This window comes from Gasterosteus aculeatus, chromosome 21 (genome assembly GCF_964276395.1).
Source record: "Gasterosteus aculeatus chromosome 21, fGasAcu3.hap1.1, whole genome shotgun sequence".
In the NCBI taxonomy this organism is placed as follows: Eukaryota; Metazoa; Chordata; class Actinopteri; order Perciformes; family Gasterosteidae; genus Gasterosteus; species Gasterosteus aculeatus.
In genome coordinates, this window is record NC_135708.1 from 13,619,011 (window position 1) to 13,644,586 (window position 25,576).

The 25,576-nt window shown below is 46.7% G+C and overlaps 1 protein-coding gene and 2 long non-coding RNA genes across 3 annotated transcripts in view; 1 reads left to right on the top strand and 2 right to left on the bottom strand.

The window, feature by feature from the left end:
- The first annotated feature begins 711 nt into the window (after positions 1 to 711).
- The window catches only part of prex2 (phosphatidylinositol-3,4,5-trisphosphate-dependent Rac exchange factor 2), a 71,213-nt gene continuing 46,348 nt past the window's right edge, over positions 712 to 25,576 (top strand). The window contains exons 1-5 of the mRNA XM_040167550.2: positions 712 to 1,180; positions 13,318 to 13,389; positions 14,371 to 14,493; positions 15,935 to 16,039; positions 25,032 to 25,133. Coding sequence (XP_040023484.2) covers positions 1,043 to 1,180; positions 13,318 to 13,389; positions 14,371 to 14,493; positions 15,935 to 16,039; positions 25,032 to 25,133 — 540 coding nt within the window. The 5' untranslated portion in view covers positions 712 to 1,042. The remainder of the gene's footprint in view (positions 1,181 to 13,317; positions 13,390 to 14,370; positions 14,494 to 15,934; positions 16,040 to 25,031; positions 25,134 to 25,576) is intronic.
- LOC144390008 (uncharacterized) lies at positions 869 to 4,371 on the bottom strand. The gene is made up of 2 exons (XR_013454065.1): positions 4,166 to 4,371; positions 869 to 970 (listed from the first exon to the last, which is right to left on the bottom strand). It is a non-coding gene; the product is annotated as an uncharacterized LOC144390008 (long non-coding RNA).
- On the bottom strand, positions 5,420 to 25,440 carry LOC120811868 (uncharacterized). The gene is made up of 3 exons (XR_005710475.2): positions 25,228 to 25,440; positions 6,987 to 7,052; positions 5,420 to 6,781 (listed from the first exon to the last, which is right to left on the bottom strand). It is a non-coding gene; the product is annotated as an uncharacterized LOC120811868 (long non-coding RNA).

Below are 25,576 nucleotides of genomic sequence, written 5' to 3' on the forward strand. Positions count from 1 at the left end.
TCCAAGCAGAGATGGTACGACTGATGACTGATTAAAAGAACATAATTAAAGAAATGTTTATAATTCCCACACATAGGTCTATGCATTTTTAACTTTTGCAAACCAAAAGTGCTCCACACAAGCGAGAACGTTTACCCATTCCATAAAACTAAAGTGCTGAATCTTCTCCTCGGTGATACTCCCTCTGCGTTGGAATCAGGATGTGTCGGTAATCCCTGTGGTCATGGGGACTGAAGGTCGTAAACATTTTCCTGTTTATCCAGTATTCAGGAATGCCAAAACCAAACACAGATTACGACAATAGTGAGAGACGAGCAGCAATGGTCCCTTCAAGTTAAAATGACACGTGCGAAACATGTATTAACGCGCCTTTCATTTCCCGCACTTTTTTCACCACAATTTTTCACCAGTGATCATCTGCAATCCCAGTTGCTTATAACTCATCTTCATGGTCCTGAAATTTTTTTTTAAATATGTGTTACACCGTGTTTTTTTTTATTCCTCTGGCGCAGTTTTGCACCAAAAAAAAACCCCGCAACCGGATGTCGCCTGGTGCACTGCGGCTCCTTTGCCGCTGGTCCTCCTCCCTCCTGCGCACCGAGGGTTCGCCCGGAGGCTGGAATCAGGATGAAGAGCGTTGGGAGTCACTGGGACTCAACTTTCCAAACTGGTGTCCACTTGTTGCGCACTCTGCGGTCGCGCTGTGCGTGCGGAGCGGTGCCGCGCCGTCGTGTCGCTTCCATCTCGTGTGCGCTTTTCATTTGCATTGTTTAAACTCACGCACGCATTTTTATCCGGTATTGTTTACTTTTATTATTTTTTTCTCAGGGAGTGGGGGGGGAGAAAGGATTTCCAGACACCGGTTGCCCCCCACACCCGCCTCAATGCACACCCCTCCACCCCACCCACCTCCGCGTCGAAACCATGCTGCAAACTTTGCACTCGAGACCCGTCGGGTGATGTGAAGCCTCTGTGGGAAAAAAGGGACACAAAACACAGCGGTTTAAATTTTTTTTTTTTTTTTGCATCTCTTTCACTCATCATGACGGAGGAGAGCAGAAGCGATCACAGAGCCGAGAGCGGGAAGGACTTGGAGAAACAGCTCCGGCTGCGAGTGTGCGTCCTCAGCGAACTTCTCAAGACCGAGCGGGATTACGTTGGGACGCTCGAGTTTCTCTCGGTGAGTACTTGTGAGAACCGGTACTCATGAAACCCCAAAGACGGTAAACAGCAACCAAAAAAAACACACACATTTTAAAATCAAGAAAATGAAAAGCCCGAAATAAGCAAACAAACCCAAACCAGTATTAGTATGCGCGCTGCGTCCACTAAGTGTTCCTTGTGAATAATCTGTGCCATCAGACCTGAAGCCACTGCTGCTTTTAATGACGCGTCTCTGACGTAATAATCAACGTTTACCTGCGATACTCTGTGAATCCGTCCCCCTTTAATGGAAATATTAACTTAAAGACACTCGGGTACAAAGAGGCAACGCATTTAGTGTGATGTTCAATCCCATCTCGGTCTGCTGGTAGTGGCTCATGTTGTCTGATCACAAACTATTTTAGTCTTCATTTCTGGCACTATACGTTCCTTTTAAAATGACTACAACATCAAACGTTTTAAAACATTTGTTTTCTTCTAATTGAAATGACCATATGGTCATTTTTGACTTGTTTACCTTGATGTTTCATAAGTGATTGTATCCACTTTTGCATTCATTTTACACCAGAAATAAACGGTTTATCGGAGAGCGATTGGGCTGAAATTCAACAGGGGCTCTTCTATAATAAAAATATCCGTATTTCTGCTCGCCCTGTCTTTATAAATCGTGCTCCACAGCACATCTCAATCAGCCTAGAAAATACAGTATGAGGGAAGTTGGCTGCTTCCTTTTGCCAACTTCTGATCAAATCCAGATGTGAGGGGGACTTCTGCCAAGGACGGCACAGGTGGACTCAAATAAAAAGCGACGCTGGCGCTCAGCTGGCAAAGCGTCTCCTGGCTGCACACTGAGCACAACGCACAACGACGTTACCCAACTTTAAAGCAGGGAGCCAAAGTGTAAAGTAGGAAATCAAGTCTTATTGACTAAGAAAGCTGTGGCTATCGAACATTCAAACCATCTTAATGCGATGGGAACGCTTTGGGAGGGCTGTGTTTGCGTGTCATTGAGAGTGCTATTTCCCAGGTCACACATGCATGAACACCCTGACCTCCTTCCCACTGCCCAGATGTTTCTAATGGAGGACATTGGGACCAGGGAGGGGATGGAGCTCGGCCCGTCCTTTTCTTAGAAGTGGAATCACTGGGGAAATAGAGGAGGCGATTGCATGAGGGAATGTGTGCTCTGTCCTCTGGTTCCTCTGTCCTTTGGTGATTGGGGTTTTTTTTTGAGGGGGGGGGATGCAGTCAACCCCTCCTTTATCGACCCCCTGTGGTGCTGGTACTGGGATTCATTTCAGAAGTGACTGATCCTCACAAGGCAGCTCTGTGCGGGGGCCGCGAGAGAGATCGCAATTGTTGGTTTAGCTGTGTGTCGTAGCTCACGGAATAAAGAAGCTAGAAAGTGAGCGAGAAAACCACCCCCCCCTCCAAAAAAAGGTGAAGAGCGGCCGTTATCTGCTGTCTTATCATCTGGGCGGTCCGAGGGAGCATTGTGGAAAACACTCAGGGTGATCAAAGACAGCCCCCACTGAGAGAGGGAGAGAGGGGTCATGAGGAAGACTTTCATGTGATCAGACACAAGCTCGCTGCCCCCCCCTACACCTTCCCTTACTGCCACCCTCGGACCAGCCAAGGAATACACAAGTGTCTGTGAGTCTCGAAGGCAACCCACCCCCCCTCTGTGCGACCACCCCCCCCCCCCCGGTGGGATAATGCGCTGAGTACCAGCAGGGAGAGGGTTGAAGGGTATTTTGCTGGAGGGGAGAAGGGAAAAGGATAGAGCTGATCACACAGCAGATATTGCCAGGAGGGTAAAGGTGGGAGGGAGGGAGGGGGGGGGGGGCGAAGGGGCAGGGAGGTGGTGGTGGGGGGGGGGGGGGGGGGGGGGGGGTTATTCTGCAAGTGGCTGGGCTTGGTGCCTTCTCTTGTAAGCCATATTTCCTGGAGGAGAAATTCCTCGGAGGTTAGGAAATGCTGGGGAACAATGAGGCTCCGGTCAGTAGCCAAAGTTGAACTGTAAAGCAGAGATCGCTGCCGCTGATCCGTGGGAGCCGAACACAATGCACCTCGCGCATGCCTCAGCCTTAAGATAGTGGAAAACGGCGTGGACCATTAGAGCAATTTGTCCCGGGACACAGGCTGAGCCTATTGTGCGACCGCGCTTTACCTCTCGTGGGAAAAAGTTTGCTGATTACCTCTAGTTGCCTTTCGGTGTCGTCCGAATTTGACTTTCTGTGGATTGAAGCAGCACTTTTGGAAAGTGCACGCACTGAACTTCCTCAGTAGTCGGACAGTGAGGGGAAGCCTCTGGGGAAGCTGCTTGAAATGTCTCAGGCCCTTCTTACGTAATGAACGATTATAGCCAGATATAGTGGGCGGCGGTGGACACTGGTGTTTATCTTGGACAGCTACGAGCCAATAAAATGACAGCCATTCTCAGAGATTGTCTAAATGACTGTGGAACAGATCAGGACATAATGTAAACAGTCCTTTTAATGAGGTCTATGCCTCTCTTGTGTTTGTTTTCTTCTTCACCGTGTCAATTGAAATACTTTACATAGTCTCTGGCATTGTTCGCTCTTGATGGGGAGACTTTGAAAGCCATTTGCTTGCATGATGAGCGCTTTGCAGGAAGAAAGCAAGACTCGATGGTTTTCAGGCCTTATGACAAAAACTACGGATCATCAAGGGATGAAATTCAGGAATGAAGAGCGTGTCTACTTTCTTTTGAAATCCGTTTGCGTACGATTATCCTTGTTGCATATGCTATCGCACACTTTATGTGGAGAGGTTACTGGTCAACAGACGTGTCAGCGCTCACTTTAAGTCAGTAATGTTTTTCCACCGAAAAGGGCTGCAGTAACGTTGGGGAATCAAGCTAAATGGAGAAAGCAGCTGCTAAAAAAAGGATTATTTTCTGGCTCATGGAAAGCCAGGTGTGAGCGTGTATTTATATATAGAGGTTCCACATCTCCCCCTCGGCTTTAGATGTGTTCACCTCTTGGCCGGGACGGTTAGGACGGTCCTGAAGGAAGCCAAGGTCGAAAGGGTCCCGACGAGACGGACTACTGATGACCCCAGAGGTCGCGACCCCTTGTTCCGATCCCCATCCTGTCTCTTAATCGGCAGGCTGCATGCCAATCTCAAGCTCCCTCCGGTGTTCTGATGGAAACAGGAACAGATGATGCTGATGGTCAGCGTGTCCTGATTTGATAAAAACGCACAAACGAAAATATTTGAAGCAAAAGCTGTTCAGTAACAGGATGTAAATAGAGGCTTGTTGTATTCATGGTGGAAGCCGAAACAAGCTATTGTATTTTTGTTTTGTTTTTAATAAATACAAAAGGAACTGAAGATGAGATGAATTGAAACTGTAAATATTTACCATGTTGTATTAAACACAACAAAACGCTTGTTTGTTCATGTTCCCGTGGGGCAGAAGCCACACACACTGGGAGATTCTGGGTTGAAGAGGACAGTTGTATAAGTCCCCTTGTTCAGATCCTGCGAGCAGTATAAATATCTTGTGTGCTCACATGATGCTGGTGTGTCTGGATCGGGTGCTTTTGAGGCTGAGGGCTTTGAGTCCGCCTCGGGTCATTTATGGTTGCTTATTATTCTGACTCCACGACGGGCTGCAATTATTCTTGTTATTCACGCAAGCTGATATTTTCCGCTCTGATTTCTGCTCTTTTTTTCCCTTAATCACTTTCTTTATTCATTTCCGATCGCCTCATCGTCCTGCTGCCCTTTCATACACCTTAAATCTCTCTTCATGGTGCTCTTCCGAGCTTGTTTTTCTCCACTGTTTCCCGGGTTGAGCTGCGACTGTACATGGTTCATCCATTATTTGTGATAATGTGTTGATCCTTTTCGTACTTTGCTTTCTACGTGACGGTTTCTTATGATCCCTATGAGCGTTTACTCATCACCGGCCGCGTCCATTAATCCCTAAACCTTAAATATTACATTTCTGTTCAAATTTAGCCTCTAGACACAACTTTGAACTGTTTGTGTGTTTTTGGTTGCAAAAAAGAAAAAATAATGAATTGGCAGCAGAGTCAGAGGTGAGATTGTTTTTCCTTGACTCTTTCAAATTGAATTGAGCCAGTCTGTTTTTCTGCTGTCTGTCCCCAGTGTGAGGCCCCCGAACAGACGACGTGGCTTACTTGCATTTCAATTTCACACCACAGCCATTAGAGAAGTGACCTGCCTGACTCTCAACTGTAAACGCACACTCTCTCTCTCTCTGTTTGGTCATAACTGCGTATTTATTCTGTGACCTTTGTAACATTGGATGTGCTGCAACAGGCGACGCTTTGTGTGCACACAGCTGTTCAGCAACCACATACTCAAGGAAGCATTTGACTTTAACCTGCCTGATGGATGAAATTGAAGATTAGATCAGCGGCAGCGGAACCTCCTCCTGCTGAGAGTTTTGCTTCAACCTTGAGTCCCGTATCGATGAAAAACACTGTCGTTATTATACATTAACAATTCTTCTCTGGGAGCCGCTGAGGTTTGCATGGCTTTCAATATTTGACACCATACATTTGGCAATGTCCCATCTATATAGCAGACGTGAACACCAATGGGAAGAATTAAGTAACATGCATTGACTACATTGTGCCAGGCGGTAGAATTACTAGAAATGTGGAATAATGTGATGTTAAGTGAGAGGCACGATTGGGAAATTGAATGTGATTGGAGCTAAACGGTTCGTTGCTGCAAATGTTCTTGACCGGTCTGGAGGGACAACTAAATCATTTAGTGTGGCCTAAATGTTCACTGACAGCGGAGTTTGCAAACACACTTTTTTACGACGGGAAAAATCCCTGCAGTGCTGCTTTTGTTTGGACTGCATTTCACCATAACTCATTTGGCTCCTTTTGTTCCCAACATTTTGGGAAATACACCTATTCACTGTCTTGCAAGCGAGTGGAGAGGAGACGACTGTAAAACACACTCAGTAAATATGACGGTATGCCACAGAATGGATAGCTTAGCTTTGCTTGGCAGCTAGAAACTCACTGTTATTTCTGCTGTAAAAAATCAGTCCTGCAAAAAAGCTGATTGCACCACAGCGCCTGCTTGCACTTGCCTTTGTCTCAGAGGCCATTTTTCAACAGGATTTCCTTCCTTCCTGCCCCTCCCCGTCTTTACATTGTGCTGCGCGTTTCCTGCTCCAGCACGCACGCACACACACACACACGCACGCACACACACACACACACACACTCGCGCACTTCCCCCGGCCGTCTGCGTCGGGCGAGGGGAAGGAGAGTTTTGCCTCGGATGCCCGCTTGGCAGGCGGGACGCCTCCACGGCGTATAGGAGATAGGCAGAGAGGCTGCGGATTTGGCTTCGGGGGGGCGGAGGAGGTGGTGCCCTCCTGCTGCCGGAGAGGAGAAGGCGGCCTTTGATTTGGCCCGTGCCAGCTGTCCTGGTCACATGGTGCTTACGTGCAACAAGTAGCACGAGTGGCGCGACCGCGGGTTGACGCTTGTCAGGGCGATCGTGGTGCTGAAGGGTCATCGCCACAAGGGGGGCTGTGTTTTAGCTGGCGCGCTGCACTTTCTGGGATCAGTATGCGGCGTCTGCTCAGCGACCTCCTCTGCAGGAAAGGATAAAGAAAACAACGTGTTTACAAATGAATGCAACGCTAGTCGGATTAAGGTTATATTGTTTGTAAAAGAGTTTAACAAACCATGTGGTTACTATTATGAGCTTGAGCAGCTGTCTCTTAAACAACATTGATGAACTTTCCCCAGAATGTGTTTAGAAAAGTAACCATGTTCCCCTCTGTGGTTCAAACTCACACTTTCCATGACATTCAGCATTTCTGGGCTCTGAGTCCGTAAACACCCACAGCGGCCCAGCCAGACCTGATGGGAAATTACACGTCACTAAATGATTTAACCAAGCTCTTGAAATTGGATTTGCTCTAAAAGTTGGACAAGTGTCTCTGTGCCCCAAAGCATGCCATAGACATCCTTTACGTCCCTCTGTCTTTCTTTGTCTTTCCATTTCATTTCAGGCCCGACATGAAACAAGTTGTCCCCGGACAGAGAACAATCTGTTCCACTTGTAAGCCTTAAAGTGGCCTCTAACATTCGATCTAATCTAAAAGTCCAAACATGTGTACAGTAAATATAGTTTCATATATAAAAGGATGACTCGATCACTGTAAAATAGCCTTGAAAGTGAGGAGTAAAGTCTTGGGCGTCCTACATCAGGCCTAAATAGAATCGTATGGGCCTTTTTAAACCATATTTAAAGCTTCCCCCACATCATGGGCTTTGTGAGGAAAGTATGACATTTGGGCTGTTTGCTGGATAGATTTTCAGTCCAACCAAAAGATCTCCCTAATCCGTGGCGCCCACCGGGAGTCAGGCGGAGGCATCGGACACAGACATATTCATTAGATGAAATGCTTCGGGGACAGTGGAAAGGAGGAGAATGACATGGAAGAGAAGGACTTTTCTATACTCCCAAACGGTATTGAACTCCCGGAGATGCCTCGAAGCAAATAGTTGCTCTTCACTTTTCCTTTAAGAGCCTTTTTTTCCCCCCACGAAATAAACAACCTGATGGCCGTGTGTTTTCTTCATCAACAGCATTTCATTTATCTCCGACAGTCCCGCCGTGCTTTAAAAAAACGAAAGGCTTCGAGGGGAACAAACGAGCATTTGTTTCCCTCGAAGCAACCTGCGAAATGAATTTTCTCTCTGTTGATTAAAACCAGAAAGCCTGTGCAGATGAGCCCTAATAGCTACTCCCAAGATAGACGAATTAACATTCCCCGCTACATTGAGAGCGTCTGTTTCCTGTATCCTGTATTCCTGCATACGTTCCCAGTGGAGAAAAACGTCCAGGACGACTTGCTTTAGGTGTCATCGCGACGTGTAGAAGACGAGAGGGATCTGCTATGGGAGCGAATCACCACAAAGAGCCTTTTCTCTCTTTTCGGATGTTCCCCTGTGTCCTCTCAGCATCGGAGACCGGCTCTGTCTCTGGTCAGGACTTTTTTGGCAAGAATTCAGTTTTTTTCTTGCCAGGAAATTTGTGTCTGTGGACGGGAGATTTAACCCTGTGTGGTTGAACTCTGGTTTAAAAGCAGTTCATCGCTGCAAGAAGAAGGCCAAACAAGGCTCTCTTTTGTCCTTCCCACTGTACTTCCTTCTCTCTCTCTCTGTTTTTATGGCTGCACACACACACACACACACACACAGCTGATGGGGAGACTCAGGTGTTTCCAGAGCTTCGCCCGAAGGTGCCGAGCTGCTAACCTGCTGTCCTTTAACTGTTATCCCCGCAGTGTATCATCCCAGGGAACAGAGGTGTGACGGAGAGACACACATGGACCCAAAGAGACGTTAATGAGCATACCTTCACAGTCTGGTGGTTTACCACAGTGGGCTTTTTGTGCGGGAGCCGTTGTTTGTGTCTCCGTCTCTGGGGGTCGAGTGGTCACCGTTGTCTCATTTCTTTTTGTAACTTCTCAACAAGAGAGGATGTTGTAGTGTGTGTTGTTGTATTCATATTCTTGTAATCTTTTCCAGACTACTATGTTTTAATCACGGTGGAGTTAACAGGATGTGTGTGTGTGTGTGTGTGTGTGTGTGCGTCCGCTCGCCAGCCCTCCAATCAGGACAACAAAGCCCATCGGTGAATCATCACAAGACAAAAGAGGACCGTTTGTCCAATACACTCGGAGACGGGCCTATTCATTCTTCCACAGTATACTGGTGACCAGTGCCAATGAACTCCGATCGGAGCCATTTCAGTTGTCAGCATTTGAACTGGGGTAGCGGAAGAAGTAAACCTGTTTGACTCTCTTTTAGCAGCTTCGGTGCTTTTAATTTCAAGGAGAGCCTTGTGTTAGAAGCACCCCGGGGACCTCTGCATGTAATACATCAAACTGGCCCCTCGTTCCTGCCCACTCCGCCAATAGCTTTAACTCGAATGCATTAGCAGATGTTCGGAGCTGGTTCTGTACTCGATTCAGACTAATTCCTCTAGCATGGGAGCAGCTAGATAGTTTTTCTTCTTCTTTTTTTTTTTTCGTATGAAAGCAATTTGCTGCATCATTCCGCTCTTTCGGGTCTGTTTAGTGCTCTTGTCCTCTCCGGGATTGGATTTGTATTCCCATCACAGCCCACTCTGCTGGCTGCGTAAGGGCATGAATGACATGCTTTTTCTCCCCCCCAGCACTCTCTTCATTCTCTCTTCCACTCAGTTCGCATTCACCCGAGTATTTTCTGTTTGACCCGAGCGCATGCTCGGGTTTGCCAACTATGCCGCGCACAATTCATTTTAAAGCGCAAGAATGTCCATCATTGTCTCACATGTCGTGTGTCAAGGAAGCCCCTGAGCTGTTTTTTTTTTTTTGCCAAACTCTTCTGCTGTGAATGACAAGTTTTCATTGACGCAGATCAACATGTGCAGTTGGAGTGGAATGGCCTGGCCTTCCGCCGATTGTATCCTCCCGAATCTGGTGGAGGGGAATGCGTAATGTCCATTCACAAAGTGGCCTAAATCGAGTTGGCTCAGCGCACCATCCGTCGTCACGGAAACATCCCTCCTGCAAAGTCTGTCAACCCCCCCTCAATTTCCTTCCCTCTAAGACACTTCAACCGAGGTGTAAATTCCCACCAGCGCGAGCGAAAAGCGCAGGTTTTTCGGGCGGGCCGCGGTCGTCGAGCGAGCTGTCACTCAAAGATCGAGGCAGTAAGGAGGCGAACCGGATGTCGGCAGCGGTGTGAAAGTCCGGCTCGCGTCCACCACGGCGCTCAGGGCTCACGTGAGCTGCGTGCGCTGATTAATGGCAGGTAGGACCAATCCATTCATCCACACCCGTCTGTGGAGTAATGAAAACTTAAATGGGGTTTTAATGTGTAGTCCCCCCCGCCCCCCCTCAGGCCTCGGATTGACATTCCAGACGATTACATCCGCAGCCCGAAGGAACAAAATGACTTTCTGACAAGAGTTATTTTAATTTCCCTTGTTGAATGCGGTGGATGCATTATAAAGGACAGAAACTGCACATGTGTAAAGGAAAATGACTGATGCGTGGCCACTCACAATCAGTGATGTGGGTGTGTGTGACCGTCGTGGCGTGTTCGTTAGGCTGAGTGGACGGTGGATGGAAAGAACAGTGCAATAAAATCCCTGCCAACTCTTTTATCTGCTTTTGTACCATGACTTTGTCGTTCGGGGGTTTCTGCTCCGATCGCAATGTCTGGACGGGGAAAGCGTGACTTGGATCCCGTTGAGCTTGATATGAAGTGTGCTGTGAAGTCTGCTGGTGACTCAGCGCTGGCCGGATTACTGCTGGAAAGTACATTCAGTCCCAGGTAACAAAATGTGTCCCGCGGAAAAATCTTTTGGTCGTTACTGAGTATAAGGTCAAAGCGACCGTGGTGGACCAGATGTGAAATGTTCTTCAACAGTTCTTTAGCTTTGATTGGATTTCTAGTTAGTAATCTTTTTTTTTTTCAGCTTTAAACCCAAGAAGCAGTTGCTCTGTTTGGTGCAATCAAGACATGAAGGGTGGAAGTTCACCGAGTTACAAGGCTTTGGTAACCGAGCCGTGCCTTTTATGTAGTGCAGCTCAGTCCGGCACTATACAGACCTGCAAATGGGCTCATATTAACAGTCACCGTGGGTACTGTTACTGTGTCCATAAATCCCATCAGTCAGTCCCATCCTCTGTCCTCGGAGCTTTCCCAGGATCAGCCCCTTAACCACATAAACCAGGCGGTCTCGGCTGTCCCCTCTGAAGAGACATGTTAGTTTCCACGTATCAAATCCAGTCTGAGCCGTCCACGATGGTGGGAACGACGCGGCGTCTCAAGTTGGATTGATGGAACTCTCAGGCAGCCGGGTCTTTTTCTGTGTCGTACGCTCGCCTTGAAAACTACATGAAAAGGTGTTTTCAATTTCTCAGCAGCGAAAAACAAACAGTCTTTATCCTGTGGCTGATAACACCATTAATTATCTCCACCCAATCAGATTCAGAGCTCCTGTCCTCCTTTGTGACGTATCATTTTCCCTTGTGTGCCTTGCTTCTGATAAGCGCCTGCAGCGTGGCTCCTTGTGTTCTGCTGCAGAGCTCCCCCATATCTGTAGAACCGCTGTATAATTAGTGCCTTGCAGATACAGTGATTATCTCCCATTCAACGGACTCTCCGTCATTAAAACTGAAGGCATAGACTCCCTAATGAGCGCATGTTTGATGTCACGCACCAACGTCAGGAAACTGGTTTTCTATGCACATCAGCATCATCTGGAAGTCCCGTACCGTATAAGCGCCACCATGACTGTCCAAGTCCGCCGCGTGTTTGTACACACTGGACTTGCTAATCAGATGCTAATGCTCGTGAGTGGCGGAGCTGGGAAAGCAAAGCAGCTCCGGAATGGTAATCAGCCCGCAGTCGGTCCTTCAACAAAGAAGCTGATTATTTGAGCTACTTTTCTCCCCTCCCCCCCACCCCCACCCCCCAAACACAATCCCGGATTCAAACACTTCTACGGTTACTTTTGAAGTGCCGGTTGACGTCAATTCAGTGTGATTAAGATGATTTCAGTCGTTTCTTCGCGAAAACGAGTTTTAGCGAGGAATGGAGATTTTCCCCACTGATTCAGAGCGACCGCATTTCCGTCTGCTTTGATCGCGGTGTCGAGAATCACTTCACCGGCTCGTCCGCTCATTAAAGTAAGCTGTTCACACGCTCGGTGGTTGTATTACGTGAGCGCGCTCAGGTCAGGCTTCCCTGCCGCCTGGCCGCACCGGTCGACAGATGGCATCACGGCCCCCGGTGGGGCGGTGAGGTGTTCGGGTCAACTGCAAAGACAGACGTGACTCCTTACTGCAACTCGCTGCGGCGAGCATGCACAACGCTGCGCCACCAAATGAAGCTGCCTCTGAGCCCGTTACCGTGCTGCGGGGGTTCCGTGTGAGGAGAAGTTCTTGATTGAGTCAGAGTTTGGGTTTTGACAGCCATGTTGCATTCTCCTTGAGATCTGTTTTTCCCCTGAATGATGTCGAACACAGTTGGAGTTGGAGCAGGATCGAGAGAATGTCGTGATTCCTTTCACAGTGTATTAGCAGACAGCTTTGTCAAATCCCAGTACACACTTTATCCTACTTAGACATCTCATCTCTGCTTTTGTCTTTCTGACCGTTACGCTATTTGGATGATGAATAAATGTGACATGGTTAAATGAGAACAAATAGTCGGTTAAACAAAACCCAAACCACAGTTTTTTGGGATGTTGTTCCCGGGACATTTATTCGCTGCTACTTGACTTGCACTCATTCATCTTTGACAGAAATACGTACGTTAGGGACGTTGTTGCTCAAAATCCACTTTGACTCCACTAAAAAGTCAGAGTGATTAAATGCAATTTCTTTGTATTAGTTTTTCAAGCATTGCTTTGGATTTCATCACAGCTTCCCCCTGAAGTCAGGCGCATTACGGCCATCAATCAAAATGAAAGTGTGGTGCAACCAATTCTTTTCCCCCAGATCTTTTTGCTAGAAGATAGATTCCCCTCTGCCCCAACTATATTCCAAGCATTGCACACGTAGGGATAAAGATTCCTGTCCAGTACCTGTTGATGGATGTCTTCTTTTCTAAAAGCTCTCCCTCAGGCCGGGGTTCAGAAAATGACTAATTCCTCTTTAGTCAGTTTCTTTAAGACTAGATTCCAAGCACACCTTAATTTGCCATTCTCAGAAAGTGCCCCGAAGCAATAAATAGGTTGTGTGGTGAAGCAGCCTGGGAACCGGCATCCTCGGGGACCGAAGAGAGAGAGCACTTCCCATCCATCTCAATTCACACCCTGTTTGGCCCCTCAGACTCCCATCCCCGGCCACTTAACATCACCTTTGAAATACCATGCAGTTATTATTATGTCGTTCTTTTTCCTTCTTCTCCAAGTGCAAAGATAGTGTTTCTCGTGTATCAGGTTTCCATTATGAAGGCATCCAATTTGCTGCGGCAGCCAAGTGTTGCAGCTGCACACAAAGCATCAAATCTAGTCGTCTATTTGTCTCCTTGAAGGTGCAAAAGATCAGACGCCAAGACGTAATTTAATCCATTTCAAAAGTGTTCACAGTTGCTTTTCTTCTCTGCTCCGCTTCAGGTGTTCCTACATCGTCTCAACCAGTATGCGGCCACCAAAATTGACAAGAACATCACAGAGGAGACTGTTAAGGTGAGGGTCAATCTGCGAGGTGTGGGACGGCATAATTAAGAATGACTTTTTACACTGCGCACAGACCCTTTCTTCATGCAGTAACATGAGCCGGGAAAAGACCGGAAATTACATTGGACTCTGAATAAAGTGAGTCCCTTGTTTGGGGTGCTCTTTCAACCTTAAATTAGCCAAGTTCCGAATGGGGGGGAAAAAAAGAAGTGGGCGATCCAGGAAGCAGCTGTAAATATAATCCATTTATAAGCGATTCCGGCTGGAGAATAATAAAGGATGCTCTCTCACAGTGGGAGAGTGACCGTTTCAGTGGGCTTGCTTACACTTGGAGGTAAAATGGACATTCAGTGGATATTTACTGCACGTCTCCTGTTTTGGAATATGTCCATGCATGCTATGTTTTATTTGGGAACAAGCTGTACCAAGAGGGGTTTCAGTGATGTCACCAAGCAGCTGCACGACATCCAATCATCTTGGAGCAGAATTTGCATTGATGAAATTCACTTAATTTTCTTTTTTTTGCCTGTCGTTAGCGTCACAAAAAATATATATTTTCCCCACCACCAGAAAAGGATGGTCTGGTTTTCATGCCCTTGATTTTATTTCACTTCCCTCTTCCTCCATGCAGAGTCAGCATGTCCTTTACAATAATCGCAATAAAAAGCACATAAGTGGGGACAGAAGTTAAGACCACATGAAGGAAGCGTTCCCATACAAAAGTCTTCAAAAAAACTGCTTACTAAAAAAAGTATCTAATCAAAATAATGTTGCAAATGCAAATTTCAAAGACATCTAAAGCCAAGATTTCCATTTCTTAGAAACTTCACTCTTTATTGTGTGGCCTCAGGAATTTGCCCAATTCCATATGGGCACAATAAAAGCAATACAATCCAGTATTGCTTTTATTGTAAGTATTGATTCGGGCCGTCGGAGGAAAACTGGTAAATAAACTAAAAACCCACATAACATGCGGTTTTTCTATCTCAGATTTTATTCTCTAACATTGAGGAGATCCTGGCCGTTCACAAAGACTTTCTCTCCATGGTGGAAGAGCTGCTCCAGCCGGACCCTCATGCTCACCATGAAATTGGCCGCTGCTTCTTGCACTTTGTGAGTATCACGTGCGTCCGCCGTTACTTAATGCCTCCTCTTGTCATCTTGAATCATCCTTTCACCCCCTTGTCCAAGCCTTTATTGTTCAGTCGCATCGATTTAAGCACCGCTGGCAGTAATCTTTTGTTCATCTAAAGAATGTCTCTTCTTCCTTACTGTCAGAGCTCCAATCCCAATTTATGCCTCTGAGCCCTGCTGAAAATGATAAGATACACCACATGTTGTCGATTTATCTCTCTGGATTCCCCACAATGAGAGCTTGCACATGTAAGACATGCATGATACGGTTCTGACATACTGCTCACGCCTGCTCTGTATCATATTTCTTTGATGCTGAGCCTGGAGGCACACTGGCATATAACAGGGATTGAAAGTCTAATAAATCTTTCCATCCTTTTGTTGGGCGTCTCCGTGGCCTGTAGGGAGCTAATGAAACAGGTGAAAGAGAGATGACAAATTGGATATAATTCCCTGCAAAACTGAAAAGTCTGTGACCATAATTCAGTCATGAGTGTTGGTGTGTGTCCATTGGGATAAGACTTGGACTCATTGTTTCTCTTATTATGCAGTTATGTTTTTTTTCTTTTTGAAATGTCTTTCTCAGTAGTGATATGTTTATTCTCTAAAATTTCCAGGAAAGAATAACTCAATGTAACTTTACTACGAAACACAAATAGTTGAGTAAGCCAGCTGGACCGTGGAGCTGCTCACATCAAGATCCCTCAGGCCTGCAAATGGGTTCTCGCTGACTTAAGGCTCTCACTTTTCCCCTTTGGAGTAAAATCAGTTCTCAGGGCCAAGCAATTATATATTTTGGAGGTTTGTAAACTGACCTATTAGAAAAACAGGATTCAGCGAGATAGATGTTACTCTACAGGTCTACCAAAAGTAGTAGTAGTAGTAGTAGTAGTAGTAGTAGTAGTAGTAGTAGTAGTAGTAGTCGTGTCTCTCCACATCAGCAGCTTTGTCTCATAAGGCAGAGCCGCGTGGCAGAAGACCGGATGCTGTTTTTGCAGCTCTGTACTGACTTTGTAGTGAGTGATTTAGAGGCCGTGCGGTCTGGTCCCACTGCTGCCCCTCAAAGACAATGGAGCTTGAATGTCATGACAACGGCTCTGGTGGAAAGTTGGTCGGTAATATAGCTGCAAGGCAGATGGGACCCCCACAAACCCCCCTGCACACACACACACACTCACACCTGATATACATTATTCATCTGATGGAGATGATGGAGAGGAGAGTGTGGGGAAGAATTCAAACCTACAATGAGTGCTATGATTCACATGTCTGCTCTGAGGTCTGTTTATTCGTTGTTTCCTTTTCTTGTTCTCCGTTTTACTGTCTTCTTTACATTTCTTGCATTGATTTCCCTCTCTTTCTCCTCCGTTCCTTTTCACTCATGCGTCCTCCCCGCCTTGTCTTTCTCCGTCTCTCGCAGAGGACTCGTTTCCAGATTTACGATGAATACGGTGGGAATCACGAGAAGGCCCAGAGGCTGCTGCTGGAGCTCAGTAAGATCAGGAGCGTTCGGACATGTTTACTGGTGAGAAGGCGCCGTGAAGATGCACTTACAAGTGTGTATCTGAATATCGGTTTCAATCCCTGCTAACACACACATGGTTGATACTAACAGACAGTTTAATAGCTACAACCGACTAATTTGGAAATTCTTCAAATTTAAACTGAAACTCAAACTGAGTGTGGTGACTGCAATCCGGTAGAGTCACGTGAGGCTAAGTACGGGAGATTGCTGTGGACTCGTTCCAAACAGACGCTGATTCCTCCTATGAAGTTCATTGTTTTTTATTAAGTTAAAAACACATCCAAGCGGGCGAAGCGATACACGATGTGCGCCGATGCAATAAAGTGCGCTGTAGGATACGGTCAACAAAAGTATCGTCTCCCGACTCACCCCCATGTCCATACAACCATCCCTCTGCCAGGGTGCCTACACTCATTCATAAACCACTGCACCCCTGCCCACGTGATTCTGCTGCTAATTACATTTCAAAATAAAGTACCAACACTCACACACAGGAAGTGGCGTTCGGCCGCTACATCCCAGCCCCTAATTATAACACTGTAGTAATTACAAAAAAGACACCATAAAACATACATCAAACAATTGTCCATGATTAATATTCCAATAAGGGGGTGTAGTCATCTTCTTTCACGAACGAGTCTAGTCTAGGCCAGAGGTTCAAGCACTTAGCCTGTCAAGGTGATCTTTACCACCACCTTTGTCATGTGAGTAGTAAGTCAGTCAAAAGTAATTGTCTCTTCAGACGTCTGCTTCCAGTAGCAAACAGACTTTGGTTATTGGCCTATCTAAACAATTGGTCTTAGTCTTGATAAGTAGCCTTCGTACTAGTCCTTTTCTGTCTGGAAAGGTTTGAATTACTTTTCCCATGACCCAGGAATTACGAGGTGCTGTTTCGTCCACTATGAGCACTATATCTCCAATCACGAAGTTGCGTTTCACGCCAGTCCACTTCTGGCGTTCCTGGAGCTGCGTCAAGTACTCCTGGACCCATCGCTTCCAGAACAGATCGGACATGTACTGGACTTGCTTCCAGCGGCGGCGAGTGTAGAGGTCGTCCTTCTGAAACTCCCCTGGTGGTAGAGATGGGGATGTTTTCAGCAGCAACAAATGATTGGGGGTCAATGCCTCCAAATCATTAGGGTCGGGAGAAGAGTTGGTGAGCGGACGACCGTTAATGATGGACTCTACCTCACAGAGAACGGTATGAAATCCGTCCTCATCAAGATTCTGTACCTTAAAGGTAGAATTGAGAACTTTACGTATGGATCTTATCAATCTTTCCCAAACTCCCCCATGATGTGAACCTGTAGGAGGATTAAAGTTCCACTTGATGCCTTTCTGTAGAAGAATGTCATTAATCTGAGCATGGTTCCAGACTTCAATAGCCTCCCTCAGCTCACGCTCTGCTCCAACGAAGTTTGTTCCATTATCCGAGCGTATTTCCTGGACTTGGCCGCGCCTTGCTACGAAACGTCGCAGTGCATTGATAAAAGCACTGGTATCCAAACAAGATGCTACTTCAATATGGATTGCTCGTATGGTCAAACAGGTGAATAAGACTCCATATCTCTTCACCATGCTCCTGCGGCTCTTGACTGCGAAAGGGCCAAAGAAGTCCACTCCTACCCTGGTGAATGGGGCTTCTTCTGGGCAGACTCTGTCAACGGGCAGATCTGCCATCTGTTGGCACCCCGGAGCGGCTTGCAACCTACGACAGACGACACACTTGGTCAGGAGTCTTCTTATAGCTGTAGTAGCACCTGGAATCCAATACTTCTGACGTAGTCTTGACAACACATAATTGCGTCCGCCATGGCCCACCTCTTCATGAATATGTTTGAGAAGAATATTGGAGATGTGGGAATCTTTGGCTAAGATGATGGGATGCCTACTTTCTTCGGGCATAGCTGCCCTACTTAGTCTTCCACCAACTCTCAAAATGCCATCCTCCAACACTGGCGAAAGCTTGTAAATGGAGCTGTTCTTCCTAACACTTGTGTCAGTCTGCAGGCTGATACGCTCATCAGAAAACCGCCTTCTCTGGCAAAACTTGATAATTTCAAATTCTGCCTTCGCTAGTTCTTCCACTGTGAGCAAACTGCTACAGGCCAGGGCTTTGATCACCTCCGCTTTATGCTCTGAGGAAAGGTGCTGTTGCTTACTCAAGTTCAGCTGCCTCGTTTTCTGGCTGAGGGACACGAGCAGATTCTTAAACCTGAGGATCCAAGCCACGGCCCTTTTCAGATGGGTCCAAGAGGAGAAGTGATTCATTAAGCGAGTGGTGGCGTCCACCTCTGACCCTTGCATGGCATTCACTGTAACGCTAACCTTGACCTCTGGATCATCTGGTAGGAGTTCACTTGAACGATCTGGATTCGCAGGCCAGTCCTGTTCGGGGTGTAGCAGATACTCTGGTCCTGACGGCCAGGTCTTATTCTTGAGGAACGCATCTACCTTCAACCCTCTGGAAGCCACATCTGCAGGATTGCTCGTGGTACTTACGTACCTCCATTGAGATGCCTGAGACGCTTTAAGGATTTCTGATACTCTATTGGCCACAAAGGTACGGAACCTTGATGTTTCATTCCTTATGTACTTTAGCACCGACGTGCTATCTGTCCAAAACAGTGATGGCTGAAGCCTCATATGTAATTCCCTTTTCCAAAACGTGTCCATGCGGCTTGCCATGGTAGCAGCCGTAAGCTCCATACGAGGTATCGAAACTGACTTCAATGGCGCTACCCTGGATTTTCCCATGACGAAGGCGCTGTGCACCAGGGACTGTGCGTTTTGCGAGAGCAGATAGGTCACAACACCATAACCGTCTTCACTTGCATCTGTAAAGTGATGCAATTGTGCTGCGATGACTTCTCCAAAGTCTAATGGTTTTAGGCACCTAGGGATCTGGAAGTCTTCCAACTGACTGAGTTCCTCCAACCATTGTGTCCATCCCTGTGCAGCGGAGGGTGGTATAGGCTCGTCCCAACCAAGTTCTTTTCTACACAGCTGTTGCAGGATGATCTTGGCAGTAAGGACGACGGGACTCAAAATTCCCAAAGGATCATAAATTGAACTTATGACAGAGAGGATACCCCTTCTTGTCAGAGGTTTTTGTTGCACCGTGATCTTAAACTTAAAGGTATCTGACTGAAGGCAAAATTGTACCCCCAATACCCTTTCCACGGGAAGTGTGTCCTGTTCCAAGTCCAAGTCCTTCATATCTTTTGCCCTTTGATCTTCTGGTATTGCTGTAATCACGGCATGTCGATTACTCGTCCATTTAGTCAACTTAAAGCCGCCTTTGGAACAGATGGACACCAGATCGTGCTGGAGTGCCACAGCTTCTTTCTCGGTGGCTGTGGCTACGAGGCAATCATCCACATAGAAACAATGTAAAACCTTCTCGATAGCTTCCCGGCTGAACTGCCCTTCATTGTCCTCGGCACATTTTCTAAGTGCAAAATTAGCACAACTTGGTGATGAAGTTGCACCAAAGAGATGCACCTTCATTCTGAAGTCCGCCAGTTCTTGTACAAAGTCACCATCGGGCCACCAGAGAAACCTCAGCAAATCCATGTCTTCGGCTGGTACTCTCACTTGATGGAACATGGACTCTATGTCTGCCAAGATTATCACTGGTTCCTTTCTGAATCTGGTCACGACGCCTATCAATGAGCTGGTGAGATCTGGTCCCTGCAGGAGCTGATCATTGAGAGACGTCATCTGGAAAGGTGCTCCGCAGTCGAACACCACCCGCATCGTCCCTTTTCGAGGGTGGTAGACACCATGGTGGGGGATATACCACAATCTCCCATCCTCACGAGCCAGTTCCTCCGTAGGTACTCGCTCAGCATATCCTTTGGAGACAAGATTGTCCATAAAGTCTGCATACTGCTGTCGGAAAGACACATCTCTCTTGAACCTCCTTTGAAGGTTTAGAGTGCGCTGCTCTGCGACTTTTCTGTTGTTTGGCATGTTTAATTTGCATTCTCTCAGGGGCAATGCGATCTGGTAATGTCCATTCACAAGGCTCGCTGAATTTCTAACCAGCTTCATGAATTTTTGGTCTTCCCTTGACAAAGCAGGTTGCTCCTCGTGGCTGCATTCTGGGAAATCAGTTTTGAACTGTTGCTGCCAGAGCTTATCCAAGTTTGAAACTGAAACTCTATTGACTGTGACAATGTCAAATGCGTCGCTGCTGTCTCCTACCAATGGTCCATTAACAGTCCACCCTAGAATTGTTTTGATGGCATAAGGTCCATCGTTCACGCTACGGATCACTTCTAATGGTTCCAAGGCCTTTGGCACGTTTGTTCCTATTAGCAGCTCGATTTCTGCGTCAATCTCTGGCAGATGAACATGTCGCAAGTGAGGCCATCTCTGAAGATCCTGTCGACGTGGAATATTTCCCTTATTGACGGGCATACTCTCCTGAGTGAAAGTACTTGGCAATTCGCAAAATATCTCACCATCCAGACCAGCCACCTCGAGACCTGTGACTAATTGGGTGTTCATGACCTTCTCTTGACCCATAGTACGTAAAAGGATACGAGTTTTCTTTCCTGTGAGATTAAGCCTATTCATTAAGTTCTCAGTGCAGAAAACGGCAGTGCTTCCTTGATCTAGGAAAGCATAAGTGAGCACTGTCTTATTACCTTTTCTAGACTTAACCTGTACTGGGACTATGGGAAGTTTACATTCTTCCTCACCAGCCCCAGTGAGGCCGTTGGACATTAAGGCCCTGCCCACTGCCGTGCCTGGCTCTTGTTCAGTTTCAGATTTTGCTTGCTTCTCCTTAAACTGAATATGAAGCATTGTGGGGTGCTTCATACAACACGCTTGGCATGTCAACCGTTTTTGACAATCTTTGCTGATATGTCCTGTACATAAACAGGCAAAGCAAACACCATTTTCTTTTAAGAATGTGATCTTTTCGGTGCGAGTCTTCTCTTCCAGGTGAGGGCATGACTCTAGAGTGTGTTCACCTTCGCAAAACAGACAATCTTTGATGGGTAAGGCAGTGTAGCGTTTCCATTCCCGTGTTCCAATATTCCTATTTTCCACCGTGGTCGCAGTTGTAGCGAAAATACTTCCTTTGGGTTTAGAGATGGTTCGATTCGTACTTTTACTTAATGCTGGCGCTGGGTCTTGGATATTCCCGAACACTGGGTGTGTTAGAATTCTAACTTGCCTTTCAACGAAATTAACAACGTCGCTGAATGTGGCCCTTTGGTTACGGCTCTCTTGTATCTCGCAGGCTACCGTTCTCCAGCAATCCCGAAGCTTGTATGGCAGTTTCTTTACTATTGTGAGCATATTAGCGGGCATATCCAGTTCATACATATACTGTACGCCATTCATCACGTTGCTACAGCTTCGAAGAAACAAACCGTAATCCTGTAATGCATTAACATCTTCAGATCTTATTGGGGCCCATGACAGAACTTGGTTCATATAAGCAGTGGCAATTATTTGCTCATTACCGAAGTGTTCCTGTAGCAAAGCCTTAGCCTGAGCATAACCCCTTTCAGGGTCAACATGCTGACAACTTCGTACAAGTTCCCTTGGGCGACCTCTAGTGAACTGTTCAAGGAAATACAGGCGATCACTGCAATTGCTCGACTTGCTTTCGACACCGTTCTCAAAAGCTCTTATAAAAGTGTGAAACTGTAATGGGTTGCCATCGAAAGCCTGCAGATCTCTTTTGGGTAGCGATGCCATTTGTTGTTGCTGTACCAGCAAGGTGGTTATTTCATTTTGCCTTTTCATAATTTCAATAACGTTGTTTTGACCACTTTGGCCTAAAGGACCTTCGTTGCTAAAAGTGGTTCCATGCTCGTGCATATGGTGCTGAGAAGTACAAAGTTGAACATGTGAACTTTGGGTGGCCATTCTGACCTTAGCTCTTGTGGCTGGATCGCTGATGCTATTTGTGACTTGCTCGTCCCTCTTAGGTACTGCCAACGTCTGAGGAACAAATGTAGCAGCATCGGCTCTCTGCTGCATTGACTGTGTTTGTGCTTCACCAAAGTAAGGATTCATGTTGTCGTATTGTCTTGCGCTGCCTTTAGAACCGGTCATGCTTGCTGCCCTTAGCACGCTCACTTTAGCCATGTGTGCAGCAATTTCCTCATCCATCTTGAGTCTCTCTTTTCCTTTTCGTATCCTTTCCTCTTCCTCCTCCAGCGCATGTCTGTCCTTCAGAAGTCCTTGTCGTGCCATTAGTGCTGCCAGGTCAGCTTCAGCATTTATGCGAGCAGAAGAAATGCTTGATATAGATGACCTTTGAGAGCTTCTGGCCGTGGCTCTGCTGCCCACGTTGGATATGCTGTCAGATGGATTCACACAATCCTGTGGATCTCCCTGCATGGAAACTGCCTTTGCTGGTGCTTGTGGGGCGTGCATATCAGAGTCAGGCACATCTTTGTTTGAGCCATCAAAGTCGTTTCCATCCAAGTTCACAGTAGTTTCACTCAGCCATTGGGTAACATTGTCCTTGAAAACGTTGGTGTAACTCTCGATGCTTAAGAACCATTCCTTTTGTAAAATTTGTTCGCTTTCGGGTAGCAAAGGGATTAATGACTTATGTAGCTCAATGGCCGTGTCGTGGAGCTGAGTAAGGGTTTGTATTTGTTGTTGCACCTGATGTACATTTTCCTTTCTTTTCATAAGCTCTTTTATAGCAGGAATTAGCGCTTTGATTTTATCTACGAGCACCTTTCGCTCCTTTTGAAGTTTTTCAATTTTTATTGCCAAAGCCTTTGCAGTTAGTTTGACTTCTCGTTTTTCCATTGTTTCGGAAACATTATTCACATCGCGATCATGTGTTTCGCTCATTGTGCCTTCAAGTTCGACAGTTCAAGTTTCACAGTGCACCAACGAGTCAATAGCGTTCAATTAAATTCACGTTTCCAAAACGGGATTCAACATCCGATTCCGCACTGCCAAGCCAAACAATTCGACAGTCGATGTAGGCGAACGTCACCCGGAAAGACGGCGATCCCCAATGGACACCCGCAAACCGTCAAACTTTCCAAACGCAGCATGAATGAGAGTGGGGATTTTGCGTGCCTACCGTGGCTGTTCGCGTTGGGATGAATCCGTGGCTCGGTAAGGATCTCTGTCGCGATGTAATCCAGCTTTCTTCTTCGGATCCATAACCCCGGAATCCGACGGGAATCCGTGATAAAGACTGCGCGTTTGTTGTATGCAACTGATCACTTATTTGTTTACTTTTTTGTTGACAAATGTGGTGACTGCAATCCGGTAGAGTCACGTGAGGCTAAGTACGGGAGATTGCTGTGGACTCGTTCCAAACAGACGCTGATTCCTCCTATGAAGTTCATTGTTTTTTATTAAGTTAAAAACACATCCAAGCGGGCGAAGCGATACACGATGTGCGCCGATGCAATAAAGTGCGCTGTAGGATACGGTCAACAAAAGTATCGTCTCCCGACTCACCCCCATGTCCATACAACCATCCCTCTGCCAGGGTGCCTACACTCATTCATAAACCACTGCACCCCTGCCCACGTGATTCTGCTGCTAATTACATTTCAAAATAAAGTACCAACACTCACACACAGGAAGTGGCGTTCGGCCGCTACACTGAGTTTAACAGTTATTTTCTCTTTCTCTAGTTTTATATAGTTACACATCCACACAAGGGGAATATAATGGGAAGATATTTAAGGTAACTCCAAAAGCGCCCACACTAAAGCCCAGAAGTGATCAAACCTGCTCTTGAGAACTGCTCACGTATGAAAACACATCTCCTCAACCTCTTAGACACACAGACACAAAGTCACCCACGCATTGCTGACAGCGTTAAACCCAGAACTCAACGTTCCGGCGTGTCTAACAGCTGATGTGACTCTGCCCATTTGTGTGGGCCGCTTCCTTCTCCGGACGGCGGGAGAGTTGCACTTTCCGCAGGGGAAACGTTGTGTTGCTACAGCAGAAGACGACTACACCCCCCCTGCTGGCCGCAAACCGCGTGTGTGTGTTTGGGGTCAAAATATTCACTCTTTTGCCTTTTCCGTTGCCTATCGCAGCTCTTTGCTTGATGCTGTTTTGGTATTTTTGCACCACCAGAGAAGAACCGCAGTGGGACCACAGACCGCTGTATAGATTAGCATATCCCCTCCTAGTAACTGTAATTGATGGAGTAAGAGATGGAGCACACACATGCACACACTGAACACACACCATCAAAGGGGGCTGCAAGAGTCTTGTGTCTGATTTACTGTTCACGAGTGCCTTTAATCTGGGAAGCCAGAGGAGGTAAAGATATTAATTGACTTTGATTTAATGGCGCCTTTATAGCTTTGACCTTTTGGTTACCTCCCCTTCCTTACGGGCCATATGGGTCTCCTGTTACCGTCCGACCTACAATTAGCTACAGCCTAATATACCTCAGGTCATACCTCCCCAGCCTCGCAGTGACCAGGGGGAGGATATCTGCTGACCTCCACTAAACCTTTGACAACTGGCTGCCATAAAGCCCCGGGTTCTTGTTTACGCTGTAATACGGCACCTTGTTGATATTTCAGGTAAGAGGGAGGTTAAAATGAATAATAGCCGTGACCCTCAAGCCTGTGTACCACCACATGAAGGTCAGGCGTCCCTTTGATTGAGTGAAGGCGAAGAACATCTCTTTTATACATACAGTATATATCAAAGACATATGTGAGACGTTATGGGTTGGATTGCCGAAACTGAAAAAACGGTCGCCATTCTCAAGTCACTTTATATTTTGACTAATTCATATTCAATGCATACAGCTCCATCTCCTCGCAATGGTTGTCAATGGCAACCTGGAAAGCTTTCTTTCTTTCAGGTTCTGCTCACTCAAAGAACTTGTAATTTCACTGCCGATGCTACTGACAAAACCGTCTCATATATTACCCTGAAAATGTTTCCACGATGAACATCACAGCCTCACAGACCTGCCAGCTTTCCGCCTCGTCAAACCTCCTCCTCTCTCCTGCAGAACTGCATGTTGCTGGGAGGCAGAAAAAACACGGAGGTCCCACTGGAGGGTTACCTGGTGGCTCCTATACAGCGGATCTGCAAGTACCCACTGCTGCTCAGAGTGAGTATGATCTTGTGCATGCAATGGAAGTATTCTAGAGATCACACACGCAGACACCCTGTGTACTGCACCTTCTACTCCTCGTATCACTCACCGCCACCCAGTCATCGGTTTTAGGCTTCCTCGTCCCGTCCACATCGACCTCTCCCTTCGCTAATGAAACACCGATCTCATATTCTGACACGTCCGCTCTCCGCTTCGGTTTCCCGGCACTGACCCGTCGTAGTAATAACACGAGAGCTTTCATCGCCTTCCCCACCCAACTGTGCGTTCAGACACTTTGACTGGGCACATTCATACCTGCACTGTCGGTGGTTGGTTTTTTCCGCTTCCCAAAGTAAAAACGTGAGCGAAATTAAATCCGCTTTCAAAGTCTCGTCTGAGTCTTGTGATCTGAGCTGCCGCATCTCATTTGTCGTGCTGGGATCTATTAATTCACCGAG